This window comes from Pyxicephalus adspersus, chromosome 5 (assembly GCF_032062135.1).
Source record: "Pyxicephalus adspersus chromosome 5, UCB_Pads_2.0, whole genome shotgun sequence".
In the NCBI taxonomy this organism is placed as follows: Eukaryota; Metazoa; Chordata; class Amphibia; order Anura; family Pyxicephalidae; genus Pyxicephalus; species Pyxicephalus adspersus.
The window spans coordinates 54571417-54587005 of record NC_092862.1 but is presented as its reverse complement, the minus strand read 5'-3'; the positions used below and the strand labels follow the sequence as shown (position 1 = coordinate 54587005).

The window sequence follows — 15589 nt, the reverse complement described above, 5'->3', positions numbered from 1 at the left end:
ATTCAATCAGCATCTCTGATCTGTAAAGGGGCATCCTCTTAGCTTTGTTGTGTTTGACAAAGTATTCTGTTTTTATTTCTTCTTTAAATGGTCAACACGACTGAAATCCTTTGTGTTACATATTGGAAATGGCAATGACGTCCGCTTCAGTGTTCCGGGGAAAGTCATTGAATTACGCATGTTATTGTATCATACAGAATATATATCAACGACTTTACAAATTCCAAAATAATCTAATTACATAACTTAAATTTGCACCATACGTTGCTGCACCAATATTCCCCTCTGTGTGTTTGACATAAAGGAGTGCCATTATAATTCTCTTTAGTAAAATTTATTTGCAAACATATTTTATGTACAGGATATTTTAACCATGAGCCGATCAAACTAATCAGCTGATTAGTTAAGTGCTGATTACGCCTAAAAAGAAAATAGTTATGTACTACATTTTCTGTCTCCTTCATGTAAAATAAGCTATTCATAATAGCTCAACTATTGGCCCACTACCATCATTAGGGTGGTCATGTCAATGAAGGACTGCAAAGCAAGCATGTTTTCGAGAGGCTCCAGCTTTGCTTGGGGGAAAAAAACCCTAATGATCAGATATATTAATAGATTTTAGCTTTACAGCACATCCTTAGTGGTAGTAGTAAAGTAAGCCGTACATTTTCTTTGAAAACATGCCTAATGGAGTGATCTGCATTTTAAACAAGCACAATATTAGCTCATGTTAGGTGTTGTAAAAAGGGACCCCCAGAATCACTTTAAAATCAGCTGTTGTCTCACCAAAAATGACTATTCCATAACCGCTAAATCTAGGGATTTAAATTGCCAGGCAACTTGCATTTAGGGAGGGAAAGAATAGAATTGGCAGGCTCTGAGTCTCTTACAAGTCTCTGACAGGTGTCCATTAAAGAGCGGGTCAAATCTAAATGTTGGTGCCATGGGTGGAAAATTTGAGTTTGATTATAGCTATGGAATTCAGGGCTACAAAGTCAGAAGCCATACCTGGGGCTCTATTTATAAAACAATGAATCGGACATTCCCTCAAACATTCCCTGGTGAAAATCAATTACTGCTATTGAAATACATGGAGTGGAAGATTCCCACCAAGGAATGTTTGCAGAAATATCTGAATCCCTGTTTTATAAATAGAGCCCCTAGAGTCAGTTAGCAAAAAATGTATTACTTCGGAGCCTAATGGGAACGTTTGAGGCTTTAAATTGAAAGGGAACAAACAATCTAACAGCTTTTGGTTACACAATTGCCAGTGTTAAAAATTTATATTCTTTTATAAACTGGAATTTTTCATTAAAATGAAATGGAAGTCTTATGTTTTTTATTACTTTACAGTCCTGTTCCCCCACATGTTGTCATTTTTTATTACTTTGTTTTCTATCAGTGGTAATGCAGCTTCCTGCCCTAACATTGCAGTGGTCTGTACTGGCGTAGCTGAGAGACTGACACAACCCTTAAGCTTAGCAGCCTCACACAAACTCAGATTGTAACAAAAGGAAGGGCACACATCTTTCTAATTGTGTAACAATTATGGACAGTAGTGGGTATTCTAATAAACTACACATTTTTTATTTAGACACTGGCATGAGTGTTGCATGGTTGTAATTAGTAAAAAGCTCATCTACATTTCTGCGTTTCTGTGGCTATATTTGGGATTAAAACTACTAATGGCCAAATACATTTTTTAAAATCTGTAAAAAAAGATGAACCTAGCAATATGCAGCTTACATTCCCTTAGGCTGAAGGTAATAAAAATGTGTTTAGAGAATTTACTGTGTGACCGTATTCTTATCATAGATAAAAGGATCATTAGATGGCTTGCTTTTATCCATATACATCTATATAAAACAACTTAAACCATTTAATGGTTAGTTGGATTATAATGAAGTCAAGGTACAGAGGAGGAAGACCTACCACGGTCCCAAATCCATATTTGGTTTTATCTGAATTGACTTGAAAAGAATAATGTTCCCATGTAGGTCTAGTATATTCTACATGTCTTGGTTTTGTACATGTCTGAGGCTAGGGAAATATGTAGTTTTTGGAAAACAAAGAAACAGTTTTATGTTATATGGGTGGGCTGACAGAATTCATTTATTTAACAATTGGAAAAAGAAAATCTGCAGGCTGCTTGGACAGCAGCCACATTCCTCTCATAACTGTAAAATTTCTGTCATAGCAAATCCCACTACTAGTAAACCATGGGTCTTTTTGTTTTATCTTAGGTTCCTCTCTCATTCTTCAGTGGGCTGCACCCTTGTAAAATAACACACAGCCAATCTATTCTTTTGTTATAAGCTGAATAGTTTTAAATATCTTTACCCATAGTGGACCTAAAATGACAAAAATGCATGAGGTGAGTGGCAGCATAAACTTTTAGCACAAGGGATGGGTGACACTACATAGGTATAATTCAAAGCAGGCTTCTGTTTTCTGCTTAAAAACCCAAACTTTGTGCCAAACACCATTAAACTCTGTGGGAAGTTAATTTTGGCCAGAGCTAATAGGCTTTTAAAAAAGGCCTAGGGATACAGGTACTGCCATGGGAGACGGACAAAGAAATACTGCAGGACCTTTAAGTACGACCTTAAGGCGAGCAAAAAATAATCCAATGCTTTAAATAGCATGCTATGGAAAGCTGCTACAAAAGGGTTCACCATACATTTCCTACCAGACATGTCTTATCCAGATTTGTAACCTGTGTGGCCATGAAGTGTGTGCCCCCTTCTCATACTTCATGCATCGGGCCAGGCCACATGGCTTTTAAAATTGAGGGTAACTCTGGGGGGTGGGGGCTAAAAAGCAAACACATGATGGGCAAAGAAAAAGGTCTTCACTCCCTCTCTAAATAGGAAAGTCATCATAGTCATCATCAGTATAATAACAAAAAAACTCTATGGTCTCCTTGTAATTGTTCAAGATTGAGAAGAGGCATCAAACACTATCACTTTTACTCAAACTAGGTCTTAATCCAATCACTAAGTTTTCATATAAGGTTTTAATACAAAGAATAATAAATTATTTATTAAAGAATATAATATGATCTTTCTGTGATGATCACTGATTAGATACCGCCTGGTAAAAGGTGACAACGGTTTCCAATTTGTGTTCCTGCTCTGTCACCCTTTTAACACACATCTTGAACACAAATGTGGTTTCATCTCCCCTCTGTGTGGTTCTCTCCACAGGTGGTTCTGTTTTTTAACCCCGATAGGAAAGAGGAGTGTTTGATGAGATGACTAAATTATTTTATTTTTTTAATCACGACATAAACATACTTCTACAATAAGGTTCAGAGGCAAGGGGTAGGATATGGTCAACATATAGTTTCCTGGTTTACCTGTAATTTGTCAGATTGGGTAATGATTGTCTCTCATTCATGGAGTTTAAAAAATAATTCAATCTCTGTCAAAAGGCACTGTAGCCAACCTGGCTTAAATTACATGGCAGTGAGCTTGGCTTTTGTAACATGACATTAATCTAAGGCTCTGATAGCTTGACATTTTTACTGCAGTGACATACTTATGCAAAGTCCTGCTTGTTGTTCACATGTAACCTCTGGTATTTTAGAAATGTGTTTAGGTTAGTACTGTTGTCATAGTTTGTATAACATTGGAACGTGCATAAACTAATATGCTGTAAACACATTTCTCCTGTTGTATTTTTCTTTAGAATACTCCAGCATCTTAGTCTACTAGTAAGAATTACCACAAATTTGGAGCAGCCTATGTATTATTTGGGGCAGTAAAATTTTGGGGATTTAAAAATTGTTTTTCTTTCCAGAATTGTTTTTATTCCCAGAATTTTTAATTCTGACTGTTGATGCTAATATAGTTACTTCTAGTAAAAGAAAGTATTGCTTGGTAAATGTACATAGCTTACAAAGCTTTAAAGCTTTTTAACTGTAGTTTATACTTAGCTTAAAATCTACCTAATTCACATTTTGCAATTAGAGCAGATGTACGCTTTTTTGCCCCCCCCCAGGTGCCTTTGGCCATATTGGCCAAGTATACATAGCATGTTGCATATTATGGCAGACACAGACTTTTGCATCGCACCCTGCAATCTCTGCAGTCCCTCTTTACCTGGTCTTTCTTCACATTGGATGACTAAGGAATGACTATCTAAACCAAAATAGTAAAAGAACAGACACAAGACACTTACATATCTTACAATTTGCTGTTCCAGTTTAGTTCCTAAAAATGTTGTCTCTTATACAGCATATAGAGTAAGTGATACACAGGTAAGGTGTACAATTTCAACTAATCATACATAACCTGATGGTTTAGACATTGTGAACTAAAAAAAAGAATGTCCAAGACTTATTACACTTTAATATGGCATAAAATTAACATGACTTTGTTCTTCCAGGCAACTTGTCAGATTTTTTTTTGTATCAGTAAACAGAAACTGGAGTTTATATCATACACACAAAGGCTCTTTGCACCTGATTTATTAAAGCTAATTAAGGCTAGAGAGGATGCGCTTTCATCAGTGATACTGGGTGATCCAGCAAACCTGCAATGAATCTGGTCCAGGATTGAAAACATTTGCTAACAAATAGCAAATGACTTTTAGGAAATCCATTACAGGTCTGTTGGATCACCCAGCTTCACTTATGTATCCTCTGCAGCATTGGAAAGCTGTAACAAATCAGGACCAAAGAGTTCCATTATTTGTTAATACAAGTGCATTCAGATTCCTCAAGGTGGGGATCTCCTCATTTATTTTACAACAAAATGGAGTCTAAAAACTAGATGGATCTCACTGATGTGTGCTTTACCTTTGTCCAGTCCATTTGACATATAGTTCAGTTGGGATATCATTTGTGGTCCCATAAACACCTGCAAACAGCACATGTTGAAGAAGTCTAAATAAAATTAGGACATAGGCATCAGTGGTTAGGCCATTTGCTAAGCAGCTCCTTTGCCAGCCCACGTTAAACGTTTTGGTATACATTGTTTTGTACGATTTAAATATTGGAAGCAATGCTTTTATTTCTAGTTATCTTACTGTTTAGAAGCTGAATGTTTGATCTAATGTTTGATAAATATGTTCTTCCATTTGCATTCAATAATAATCATGAGAATTTTGTCACGGTAATGTTCCCTATTCTAATATTCAGGTGAATGCAGTGAGTACATATCAGTCATGTGTACATAATAATATACCATCCTACACTTCCATTGGCGCAGTGGTCAAGTATCTCCTCTGCTTGACATCTGATTATTATTTTACATTAATCTACAGGTAAGGTTCTCAGTTGAATGACACATTAAGACAGTCATCAGCTGCTCATCATCTTATTGCTTATTACAACTGTCAATGGTTACAGTGTAGCAAAAGGGCACAGTGTGATGGAGAAAGTCTCAAATGTCTTTGTACTTTAGGAGCCATGGGGTGCTGCTAAGTCTTCCAAAGGGTAGTGGATGATAAATGGCAATAATGTAAATGCTCCACACATGACATTGGATCCAACTGAGTGCCTGAACTCCAGTAACTAGCTCAACAAAATTACATTTGTCAGAAACTTTTGAATCTTCTTTTACTTTCAATGATAATAAAATAAATTGGTTGTTACCCTTGTCATGGCAGAAATAGTGCTTTAACTGGCCTACATTCAAACGTACTGTTCTTGCCCTCATACAGATTTTTTGGTTGTAGTACTTTTAGTCTTGGACACGATTATCAATAGTCCTGGCTGCACTATATGCATTTTCAGGTCAACAACCCAAAAGCTATTAAAATCAGAGAATCTACAGGACAACCAGTCAAGGTAGCATGTTACAAAGGACGTTGGTAGTGGCAGCTTTTGTATTTCTATTTGAACAGTTTTCTCTAAATCAGTGTTTCCCAAGCTTGGCCTTGAATCCCACCAACATGTTTTACTGGTAACATACATATCTACAGGTAGTGTTTTAAGTGTTTTAGCAATGCAATTTAGCCATCAGTTTGGGTATCAAAAAACATGAGTTATTGATGAGACCAATGGCCATGAACTTTATGGAAATACTAGTAGAAATAGTAAAGAAATAAAGTGCAGTTTGTCTATTTCTACAATCTAGTAAACAGAGAGGGTTTATTTATTAGACTGGTAACAATTACAAAGAACAACACATATTATTATAGCTATCTTGTGAAAATTACAACAATTTTTTTATAGCAAAATTAAACTTGTTAATGGTGTACAGGAACACCCATATGTGAAGTATTTTGTTTTTAGTGTTATTCACATGATCACAGAGAGTAGCTTTGTTTCACATCGCAACGCATTTCGCCGATTGGCTTCCTTAGGGGACTCAAAGACTTCATAACTCAGTAGTTGATCACTTAGCGGTAATAATTAAAGGGATGGTTATGAATAAATGTTTTACTGCATGGAGAATAATAGCAGAGAGTTAATGTCTTTTTTATGGTGCTATTGTAACAATAATTCTCAGTGGTGTTAATAGAAGGAGTTGCTTCCAAAAGTTGAACCCTTTTCTTTTTCTGGATTTGCAGTTTGTTTACTAGATAGATTAGAATAGGAAAAAGTTAGATAATGTGTCTGGTTTTTATTCATTGGGGCAGTGGTCCCCAACCTTTCGGACAGCAGGGCCCAGTAACATAGATTAAAATTTTGCAGCGGCCCGGTATATGTACAACTTACACTACTTTGCTGTTCTCAGCAGCTCGGCCTCCTGTCAGCACTGTAGCTGAGAATATCAGAGTAGTGTATGAGAGCTGGTGTGCTGTCAGGTGGCAGAGCTGCTGGGAATGGCAGAGAAGTGGAAGCCTTACATACATTGCTCTGCCATTCTCAGCAGCTCCCGTGTAAGCAGTGTGAGAACAGCCGCCCGCGCTCCTGCTGTCACACTGTCACTAGCTTTGGAGCAGTGTAAGGAGAGCTGCTGCCAACTGTCATCTGCGGCCCCCAACTCACCAGCCATAGACTGGCACTGATGTGTAGCCCGAGGGTTGGGGACCACTGCTTTAGGGGACTGGATAGTTAGGCACAGGGTCCATGTTTTTTTTACCTTGATATCACTCATGGGTGGTATATATGTATGATGGTTGGTTAATGGGCTTGAAGCCTCTACACACCACATGGTTTTGTGTTTGTCTTGGGCTCTGACAGGAAAAAAATGACCTACAAAGAAGGGCTCCTCTTAAAAATATTATACAAATACAAGTTTATTCCAAGATTTAAAAGCATTGTGTTTCAAGAACTAATCTTAGGGCCCTTCATCAAATCTGGTAGAAAGGTTAACAGTGTATCTAGACTTTGTGTATGGATAACTGGTTGTATTACTGCAAAATTGTTAGAATGCGGAGGAGACACCTAGACAAAGATGAAAACCTTACAGAGGATCCATTTTTCCCATATCCCCTATACATTGGCTCTATAAGAGATCAACCAAAACATTAAAACTGCCTGCCTAATTTTGTGTGAATCCCTGATTAGCTGCCCAGACAACCTCCAACCCATGACATCCAGAGGCATTTTTAGGCGCCATAATGTTAGTAATAGGCCCTTTAGGTGATACTGCTTCCACTGACCTGCCTTCTTCTCATAGTGCACCTTGATTACATCTCTTTCTCCAGTAACAAAATAAAGCACCTGCGCATCCACATGATTTAAAGAAAATGCAATTAATCTGACCAGCCTTTTGCTCCATAATCATTCTGATATTATTATTATATGTTCTTTCATTGGTGGGCAAAGATTAGCTTCGGCATTGTTCTACCTCTGCAGCTCCATATGCAGCAAGCTGTGGTATACTTTGTGTTACACCTTTTTCTCATGGTCAGCAATTGTGCTAAAAAAGCCTTTTTTTTGGGAATCAGGCCCGATAGGCTTACCATTTTTACATGTGCTATACATGTAATATGAACTTCAAATATGTCATTTAACCCAACGTAACATATAGAGTTCATGTCATTCCTAACCCAATATGTTGGTTTTAGGTTTTGTGGATAAAACATTTGACTATTGAATCCTAGTTCGTGAAACCAACAGGCAGCCTATAGCTTTTTTCTTTTATAGAGGAAAGGAAGAACATGCTCTTGGGGTAAAATATTCTTTGTATTAATGCATGGAGCTATTTTTAACCAACAAAGAGAGTCTGTTGTACATTATCAGCTTGCAAGAAACTGTTCTATTCTTTTTTCGTGATGCACTTAAAATACAAGAGCTCCTTTGTCCCTTATGCTTACATCCATCTCATGGTTTTTAGGACAGCAGTTCTGGTATTTTTATAACTGAAGAGTACTTGGGCTTTGCTTTGTAAATTTTCAAGCATTTTGCCTTCCATTAAAGGACATGCATATCCTAACTTTCTATTGATCATATCTGAAAATAGTACAAACTATTGTAAAACTATGCTTGTCCTGCAGTATGATAGTGATATCTTCATCACTTGATTTGTTAAGTATAGTATTTGCTGGTGTCCTTGGATCAGCTAAAATAGTAGATGTTCTTAATAGTATGTCAGTGATGGTCTTAATTTAGGTACAGAGATTTATGCAAATTCTAGTCTGTAGTTAGTTTTACTCCTTTGATCATAGTGTGAAGACTGTGAAAATTACATGTAGGTTCAAAGTGCATCTCTGGAAGTATGCTAAAGTGTGCTGTGCCAGTGCATTTTCATTCAATTGTTCCTTTAGTGTTGCTGTTCATCTTTACAGAGGGATGTACTGTGTGCAATTTATAGCTCTCCCAGCAGATGTCACGTCTGCACAAGTTTATGATCATGTGTCCATCATGGTAGAAGTCTGTTCTTCTACCTATTAAACCAGGAAGGCTATTTGGGTGTTCTAGATCTCTATAAATCACAGCCAAATAGTGGCTTGACAATCATCATGTGTTCTGCATGTAGCCAGCCCCAACCTTAATTATTATTTTTATCAATATCTAACAATCTTTGGGACCACATTTAAAGGGATGTCTAATTTTATCTAGTTTCATTTAAAACGGATCCTCAATCAAACTTACAGGCATATATATATATATATATATATATATATATATACATTTACTTTTTGTCCTGAAAAAGATTAGTAATTCTTTTCTGCCAAAATTTTACTCCCATTTTTACTCACATCCACACTGCACATTCAGACCGGTAACGCCTGTGGTTTATCCATCTGTCTCAGCTTCCTATATTAACTCTACACTCCCATCCTGGCAGTTATAAACAGAACAAGAATCGTACATATAATACACAAATATTTTATAGTTCGGGTGGTATGGCACTTGTTGTGATAAATATCTAAGGTTGGTGGGATCCACTATTCTTCATCCAGAATTTTTTCTTTTTAATAATTTGAAAACTTGTAAGTTTAAATTAGAACTTAAAATAGCAATATAAGAAATGATTGATCCTAAAAAATAACAAAACCACTCTTTTCTGCTTCATACAACTCGTATTGGAGATTGTCCATACAGTACTTTTTGCCTGCTGCTAGATATCCTCAGCATCTTTCAATCCACTTTCTCTGGTTGCAAGTCCTGAAACCCACCCCAATATTTGACTGGTTAGTGAAAGGAGAAGAAGCATAATACTCCCCTCATCATCATTTATAGAGCTAGATTTATTTGTATTTTTTAAATCTGCACAGTGTTTAGCTTTAAATTGCAGTAAAGATTTCATGGGTGCTTTCTCAGCTTCTTTTGTTATATTACATTATGTTTAAAAATATAAAAATAAAACTGTGCTCAGATGGTTTTATCAGTGGATCAAGTGCTTAATATGGATCTCTTTTCTAAAACGAGAACAATATTGATTGGGATACCTTGTTGTACCTGTGAGTACGTGTTTTATCATTTTCTGTGAAACTTTTTAATAGCAACACAAACCAAAATAAAAAATACATGTTTTAAGTTAAGAAGCGTTCTAGAACCTCTGTCAGCTTCATTGTTGTGTTTCCCTGTTGCAGTTGATTTGTGACATTTTGGGCCTGATTTATTTAAAGTCTCCAAGACTGGAGAGGGGATACACATTTATCAGTGGAGCTGGGTGATCCAGCAAACCTGAAAAATTTTTTTTAAAGTCATTTGCTATTTGTTAGCAAATGTTTCCAATCCTGGACAAGATCCATTCCAGTCTTAGAGAGCTTTAATAAATCGGGCCCATCGTCTCTTCCCAAGCCAGATTAATATATATATATACATACACATACACATATAACACACACAGTATATATTCCTTTTACATGGTTGATAACATACAACATACACATTTGCTGATAATATGCTTTTCTACCCTGGAGCTGTATAGGGGGATTTGCTTTAACCTTACTCAAAACTACATGTACGTTTCATCAGTGTTATAAGGTGTTAATTTTGCTTACAAAGGGCAGGATGTCGGCTTCTTGTGTAACAGGTATTATATTGAGAATTTGCATACCTCACAACCTCTCTTCATCTGTAATTGTAGCATTCTGTTTCAGTAGTTGTTTTCTCTTTAATGTACAACACTAAACAAACCAGTAGTTTATGGTAAAGTTAGTAATAAAGTAACATTTTTTCTCCCTCTCTTTCAAATGCATCCCCTATAAATATAGCATTCACTGCATGTCATACATTTTAACACCAACATGTTGCAATCAATTTCACTTTTTTAAGCTAATTTTTTTCACAGCTGAGCTTGAATAAATATATAAATGATAATCTATATACATATATATGTACAAATCAAGGTTAAATGTTTAAATGCCTTCCCTAGATGGATTTTTGCCTAGTGTTAATCCTTCCTCTAAAATGCCATGGACATTTTCTTGGAGTTTAGCATGAAATAGCTAGATGAGGCTAGTGGGAAGAAGGAATCATTGTTTTCTTTTCACAGCTCTGCATTCACATCTCCCTCTTATTATTTGCAGCAGATGTGAACCAGAACAATGGCACCTCATCCAAGGGTACGGCGGTGACTGACTCCACAAGCACAGAAGACCCCCAGAATAATTGGAAGCAAGCCAACACAACTGACACTCGCCCACATTTGGTCCGCCTCTTTTCCCGAGATGCACCAGGAAGGGAGGACAACACCTTCAAAGATCGGCCTTCTGAGTCAGATGAGCTTCAAACCATCCCAGAGGACAGTGGATCAACTTCACCAGACACGGATTTGATGGCATCTCAGAAACTGTCCCGCCACGGATCAAAGCCAATGGCTTCAGCAAGCACCTCAGACCGCTCTAGATATGGCCATGGAGCTCACAGCAGATACAGAGACACAGGCCTTCTTGATTCACTGGGCAGATTCTTTGGAGGTGACAGGCATGTTCCTAGAAAGGGAAAGGTGAGCACGGAGGAATAGGCAAAAACTAACCAGAACAAATACATGGTGACATAGAGGACAAATTGTGTTAGGTCTATACCTATAAAAAAAATTACCTAAGATACCTGCTGAATCGAAATCATTTAAATGCCTCATTTACTAATCCTTATGTTGTAACCTAATTTTGGCAAGTAGATAACCTGTCGCTGTTGAAAAAAAGGCTGAGTTGTTTTCATCATGCTGAACACCTATAGATATTTATTCAATGCATCTATGAAAGGTACATTGATTGTTGTGGTTGGATGTGACTTTGGTCATGGTCACATGACTTTGGTCAGTGGTCATTCCAAATTTGGTGCTGGTGCAGATGTGATTTACTGACTATTATCTGCATTCCATGAAATTCAGAAATTCTTTTTCTTTGCTTCAATATGCAGAATGAGTTTCAAATTTTGATCCTCATTTTGCGGTTTGGTGTAGTGCCTTATACCACAAGGTTTGAGCCTGACGTGTTTTGTACTATTTTGCTTGGAAAATATTTGCAATAATAACAGATTGCAAGAATATAAACTAATCCATAATCTTTAGTATTACAACTGTCAGCACCCCCTTTTGTTTCCTAATATTTGAAGGGTATTTTACCATTCCCTACAAAATACAAAATATGGACCTTGCTGCTTTGCAAGTGTGGATGATTTAGATATCAGCCTAAAATGTATTTATAATGTGGTGGAATGTAATGAAAATATTTCATTTTATGGTACTGTTAATACACTGGCACAGACAAATGTACATGATTGCTGCCAGTTATGCAAACATAAAACAGAAATTGAACATCACAATGATATAATTTTAGCAGGTAATCATCTCAATTCATATATTAGAAATTCAAGCTAAAGTGACAGGTGACCCACCATAATTTTAATATGTGTGTTGGATACCAAGTATGAGTTTGGTTACCTATACAGTGTGCGAGTCCCTATCACCATGATATGAATGAATGAGAATGCAGTTAATAGGTCTTTTCATAAATTCGTTATCCGCTGCAGTAAAAACAATTCTATGGTACTATATGCAGATTATATGTGCGGTACATCTATGAGAACATTTATTGTGTAATCCTTCAGTGAATGTAATACCCAGACCTCTGTGTATATTGATTGTTATATTTAACATGAATAGTCCATTTTAAACCTATATGTTTTTATGATGCAAACATTTTTAAGCTTTTTAGATAGACAATGTCAGAACTGGATAAATCCTGATATCGGGTAACCGTGAGCCTAAACCTTTAAAGTTGGACTAGCTCCTAAATTCTTCAAAATTCATTCTACCCCTGGTCATTGTCATCATTTTTAACTTTGGTAATAAATTATACATTGAGTCATTACATTGGCTTCTTTCAGTGCCCTTTATGGTATCTACTTCCAAGTACCAAATGACCTGTCATTAATTCCTCTTGTGAAAAAAAGGAAATCTTTAACTCCCTGAAATATATTCAGTAGCCCTAACATTTGAAGGCATTTTGACTCCCTTAATATAAATCTGTGTGAAAGATTGTGTCAATTTTTGTACAGAAAAGAATGTCATCTAAGTAGTGTGAGACATAGCAAAGGCTAGATGTTCAAGGGCAATAGAGGGATAATATGAGATGATATAGATACATGTATAGAACTGACAAAGGTGCAGGTTGTACAGTAACTGGACTGGAAGACATAGAAGCACTATCAGAGCCAAGGTCAGTTAAAGGAATGAATTGTGCTGTATAGAATGTTTAAAAAAAGGTTTCTTATATATCTTGTATATGTAGCGAGCTTTGATTAAACATTGCCATAATGCTGTATCATGTTACCATGAGTATTTAAAAAGACTTTAGTGTTTAGAACATACTACGGGTACTTATATAATTAGGTGATTGAATAGAGTTATAAAATGTTTCTCAGTATATATTGAACCGTTTAAAATACAGAATTTAATAAATAGGAGTAGCGCATAAATGACCCATAGCAGCCAGCTTTTATCAAGCTCTAAAAGCTGGTGTGTGATCTGTGTGTGCACATTATATATACATTGTGTTATATAAAGAAAGTCAACTGTATCGAATGGTAGTTTGTAGTGAAGCCTGTTATTGATTAGTTACCATCACGGTTCTGATGAGAAGTTTGTTCTGTAGACACACTGCCATTGGTGTATGTGAATGGTTTCTGGTTCATATTACGCTTCTGTAAGCTAGAAATATAGTTAAAAGACAAAGCTCCTGCTTCGCCCATCACTTGTCATTTCTTGTTAATGTTTTTTTATATTAAGAGATCAACAGAGGTCAGAGTAAACGATTACATTAATTTCCCTATTTCTCTATTCTTCTGCTCTACTTTAAGTCACAAGTAATCAAAGAAATCATTACAGTTTTGCAATGTAATTATGGCTTCCCTTTTGTTTAGATTTTGGCTAACCAAGAATCTGGGTACACCACACACAAGGCAGTCCTTTGTTTCATCTGAACAATTGCTTGTTTATTGAGTGGTCAATCCCACTTTTGCCTGCTGACCGATATAGGACAGGCTTTATTTAAAAAGCATAAACTTCTAACTGCGTAGGCATAAATACATCTTATGTCCCATTCGACATTATAAACTTCTATAACGTTTAATGGTGTTTTACATGATTTCTGTCAAATGCTGGGACTGTGTAACTGTTTTTATACACCTATAAACTTCAGGCAAAGTACTTTGTACAAATTATTTCATATGTGACAGATGGTGTTATTAATGTATTGATGTATATTGCTTTTCATTTATTCAGAACTCACTCTGCACTAGCAGACGACAGACATCACAATACAAATCAGAGATAAACTCAGGACTTTCCCACAAAGTGTTTTATTATCATCTCAGGGCACTTTATTAATAAATGAGTAGAAGGACAATTTATGAGTAGAATGAAGTGAACACAAGTGCCTGTTTGGGATTTAATGTCAGATCCATGTTAAGACTTTATTATCCAGCATGGCAGACACTATTGTATTTTCTGCTAAGTTTTAATGTTAAAAAAGATAGGATTCTTTTGTATCATTGAAATGGGAAATCTTAATTTTCAAGTTTTAATTCAATGTTTGTGGATCTCCACCAGTAACCTCTGATTGGAATATTGTAGTCTTCTGATGAGTGGTCCCTACTACAAGGACAAGGTTACAGCACGTATGTTGGGGTTTCCATTATTAGATCAATTTGTTGGCTGCACAGGATTATGACTTTTTACAAATATATTGGTTGAATATCATCAGACAATATTATTTGATTGTGTCAACAGGATAGGTTTATAACCGCTCATCATGTATAACTATCCTAAAAGTATGTATTTCGTATTGCAGAATAATTTAGGAGTGCCTGCCCAAACTTTTGATTCCATTACAATAATCATTTTGGAAAGAACCAAGGATTTCAGGATGATGAAACGAAGGTGATGAGATTAGATTAGCCTTCTGCTTCAATGATGAATTTTTCCTTTGAGTGCAGTTGGCGTTCAAGCTGTTAAGGGATTATATTCCATGCACAAATATTTTAAAACCTCTAATACAGCCTTTTAAATCAATCCGTATGCTGACAAGACAAACTGCACAATGACCTGCTGGTTTTGTAAAGATCAGTATGCAGTGGTTTGATGCTGTATGTCATGTATGCAAATATTTAATAGCCCCACAAAGTGGTTTGGCCCATAGTGGCCAGCTGTCTGCACTACAGTTGTTCTCCTTCTATGGTATATATAACAGTGCTTGTCTTAAGGTGTATTTAAACACATGAGCAAAAAAAGTAATATAATTACACCTTTCCAGTACTTTAGAAATGCTGGCTGTTTTCGTTTTCCTTGCCAGTTGTGATCTTGCCCGTGTCCTTGTAATTCAGTAACTATACTGAACTAAAAACTCAAACAATGTTATCAGCTCTGATCAGTGGACTAAACACTTTCCACTTTGAAGATGAGTTTACAGAGATGTATTCTAATTCTAACACGTTTCTTGTCCTAGACTGACAACAGTACATACATATAGTACAGTGAGTAAAGGTTGTCACCCTAGTACATAAAATGTGCTGTAATAGGATCACTAGGTGAAAGTAAATTTAAAAAAAATATGAAAACCAGTTCAGCCGCTGCATCCAGGGACTAGTAAACTGTAATGTATTACATTGTTTTCAGGTTTAGATACACCATAACCTTTTAACTTTACAGTCAGAAGCAGCTCATAGTCAGATGGCTTCCACCAGTGTAGGTAATTCTGCACAAGCTTTACCATGGAGCCCTGGCTTTACTTATAT

General features: G+C 36.3%; 1 protein-coding gene across 7 annotated transcripts in view; it reads left to right on the top strand.

Annotated features, from left to right (window-relative positions):
• MBP (myelin basic protein) overlaps positions 1 to 15589 on the top strand; it is a 107601-nt gene that overhangs the window by 67091 nt on the left and 24921 nt on the right. For 5 of the 7 annotated variants that reach the window (XM_072411543.1, XM_072411537.1, XM_072411538.1 and 2 more), the window contains exon 4: positions 10879 to 11297. In XM_072411543.1, coding sequence (XP_072267644.1) covers positions 10879 to 11297 — 419 coding nt within the window. The remainder of the gene's footprint in view (positions 1 to 10878; positions 11298 to 15589) is intronic. The other 2 variants (XM_072411542.1, XM_072411544.1) reach the window with 1 other exon arrangement.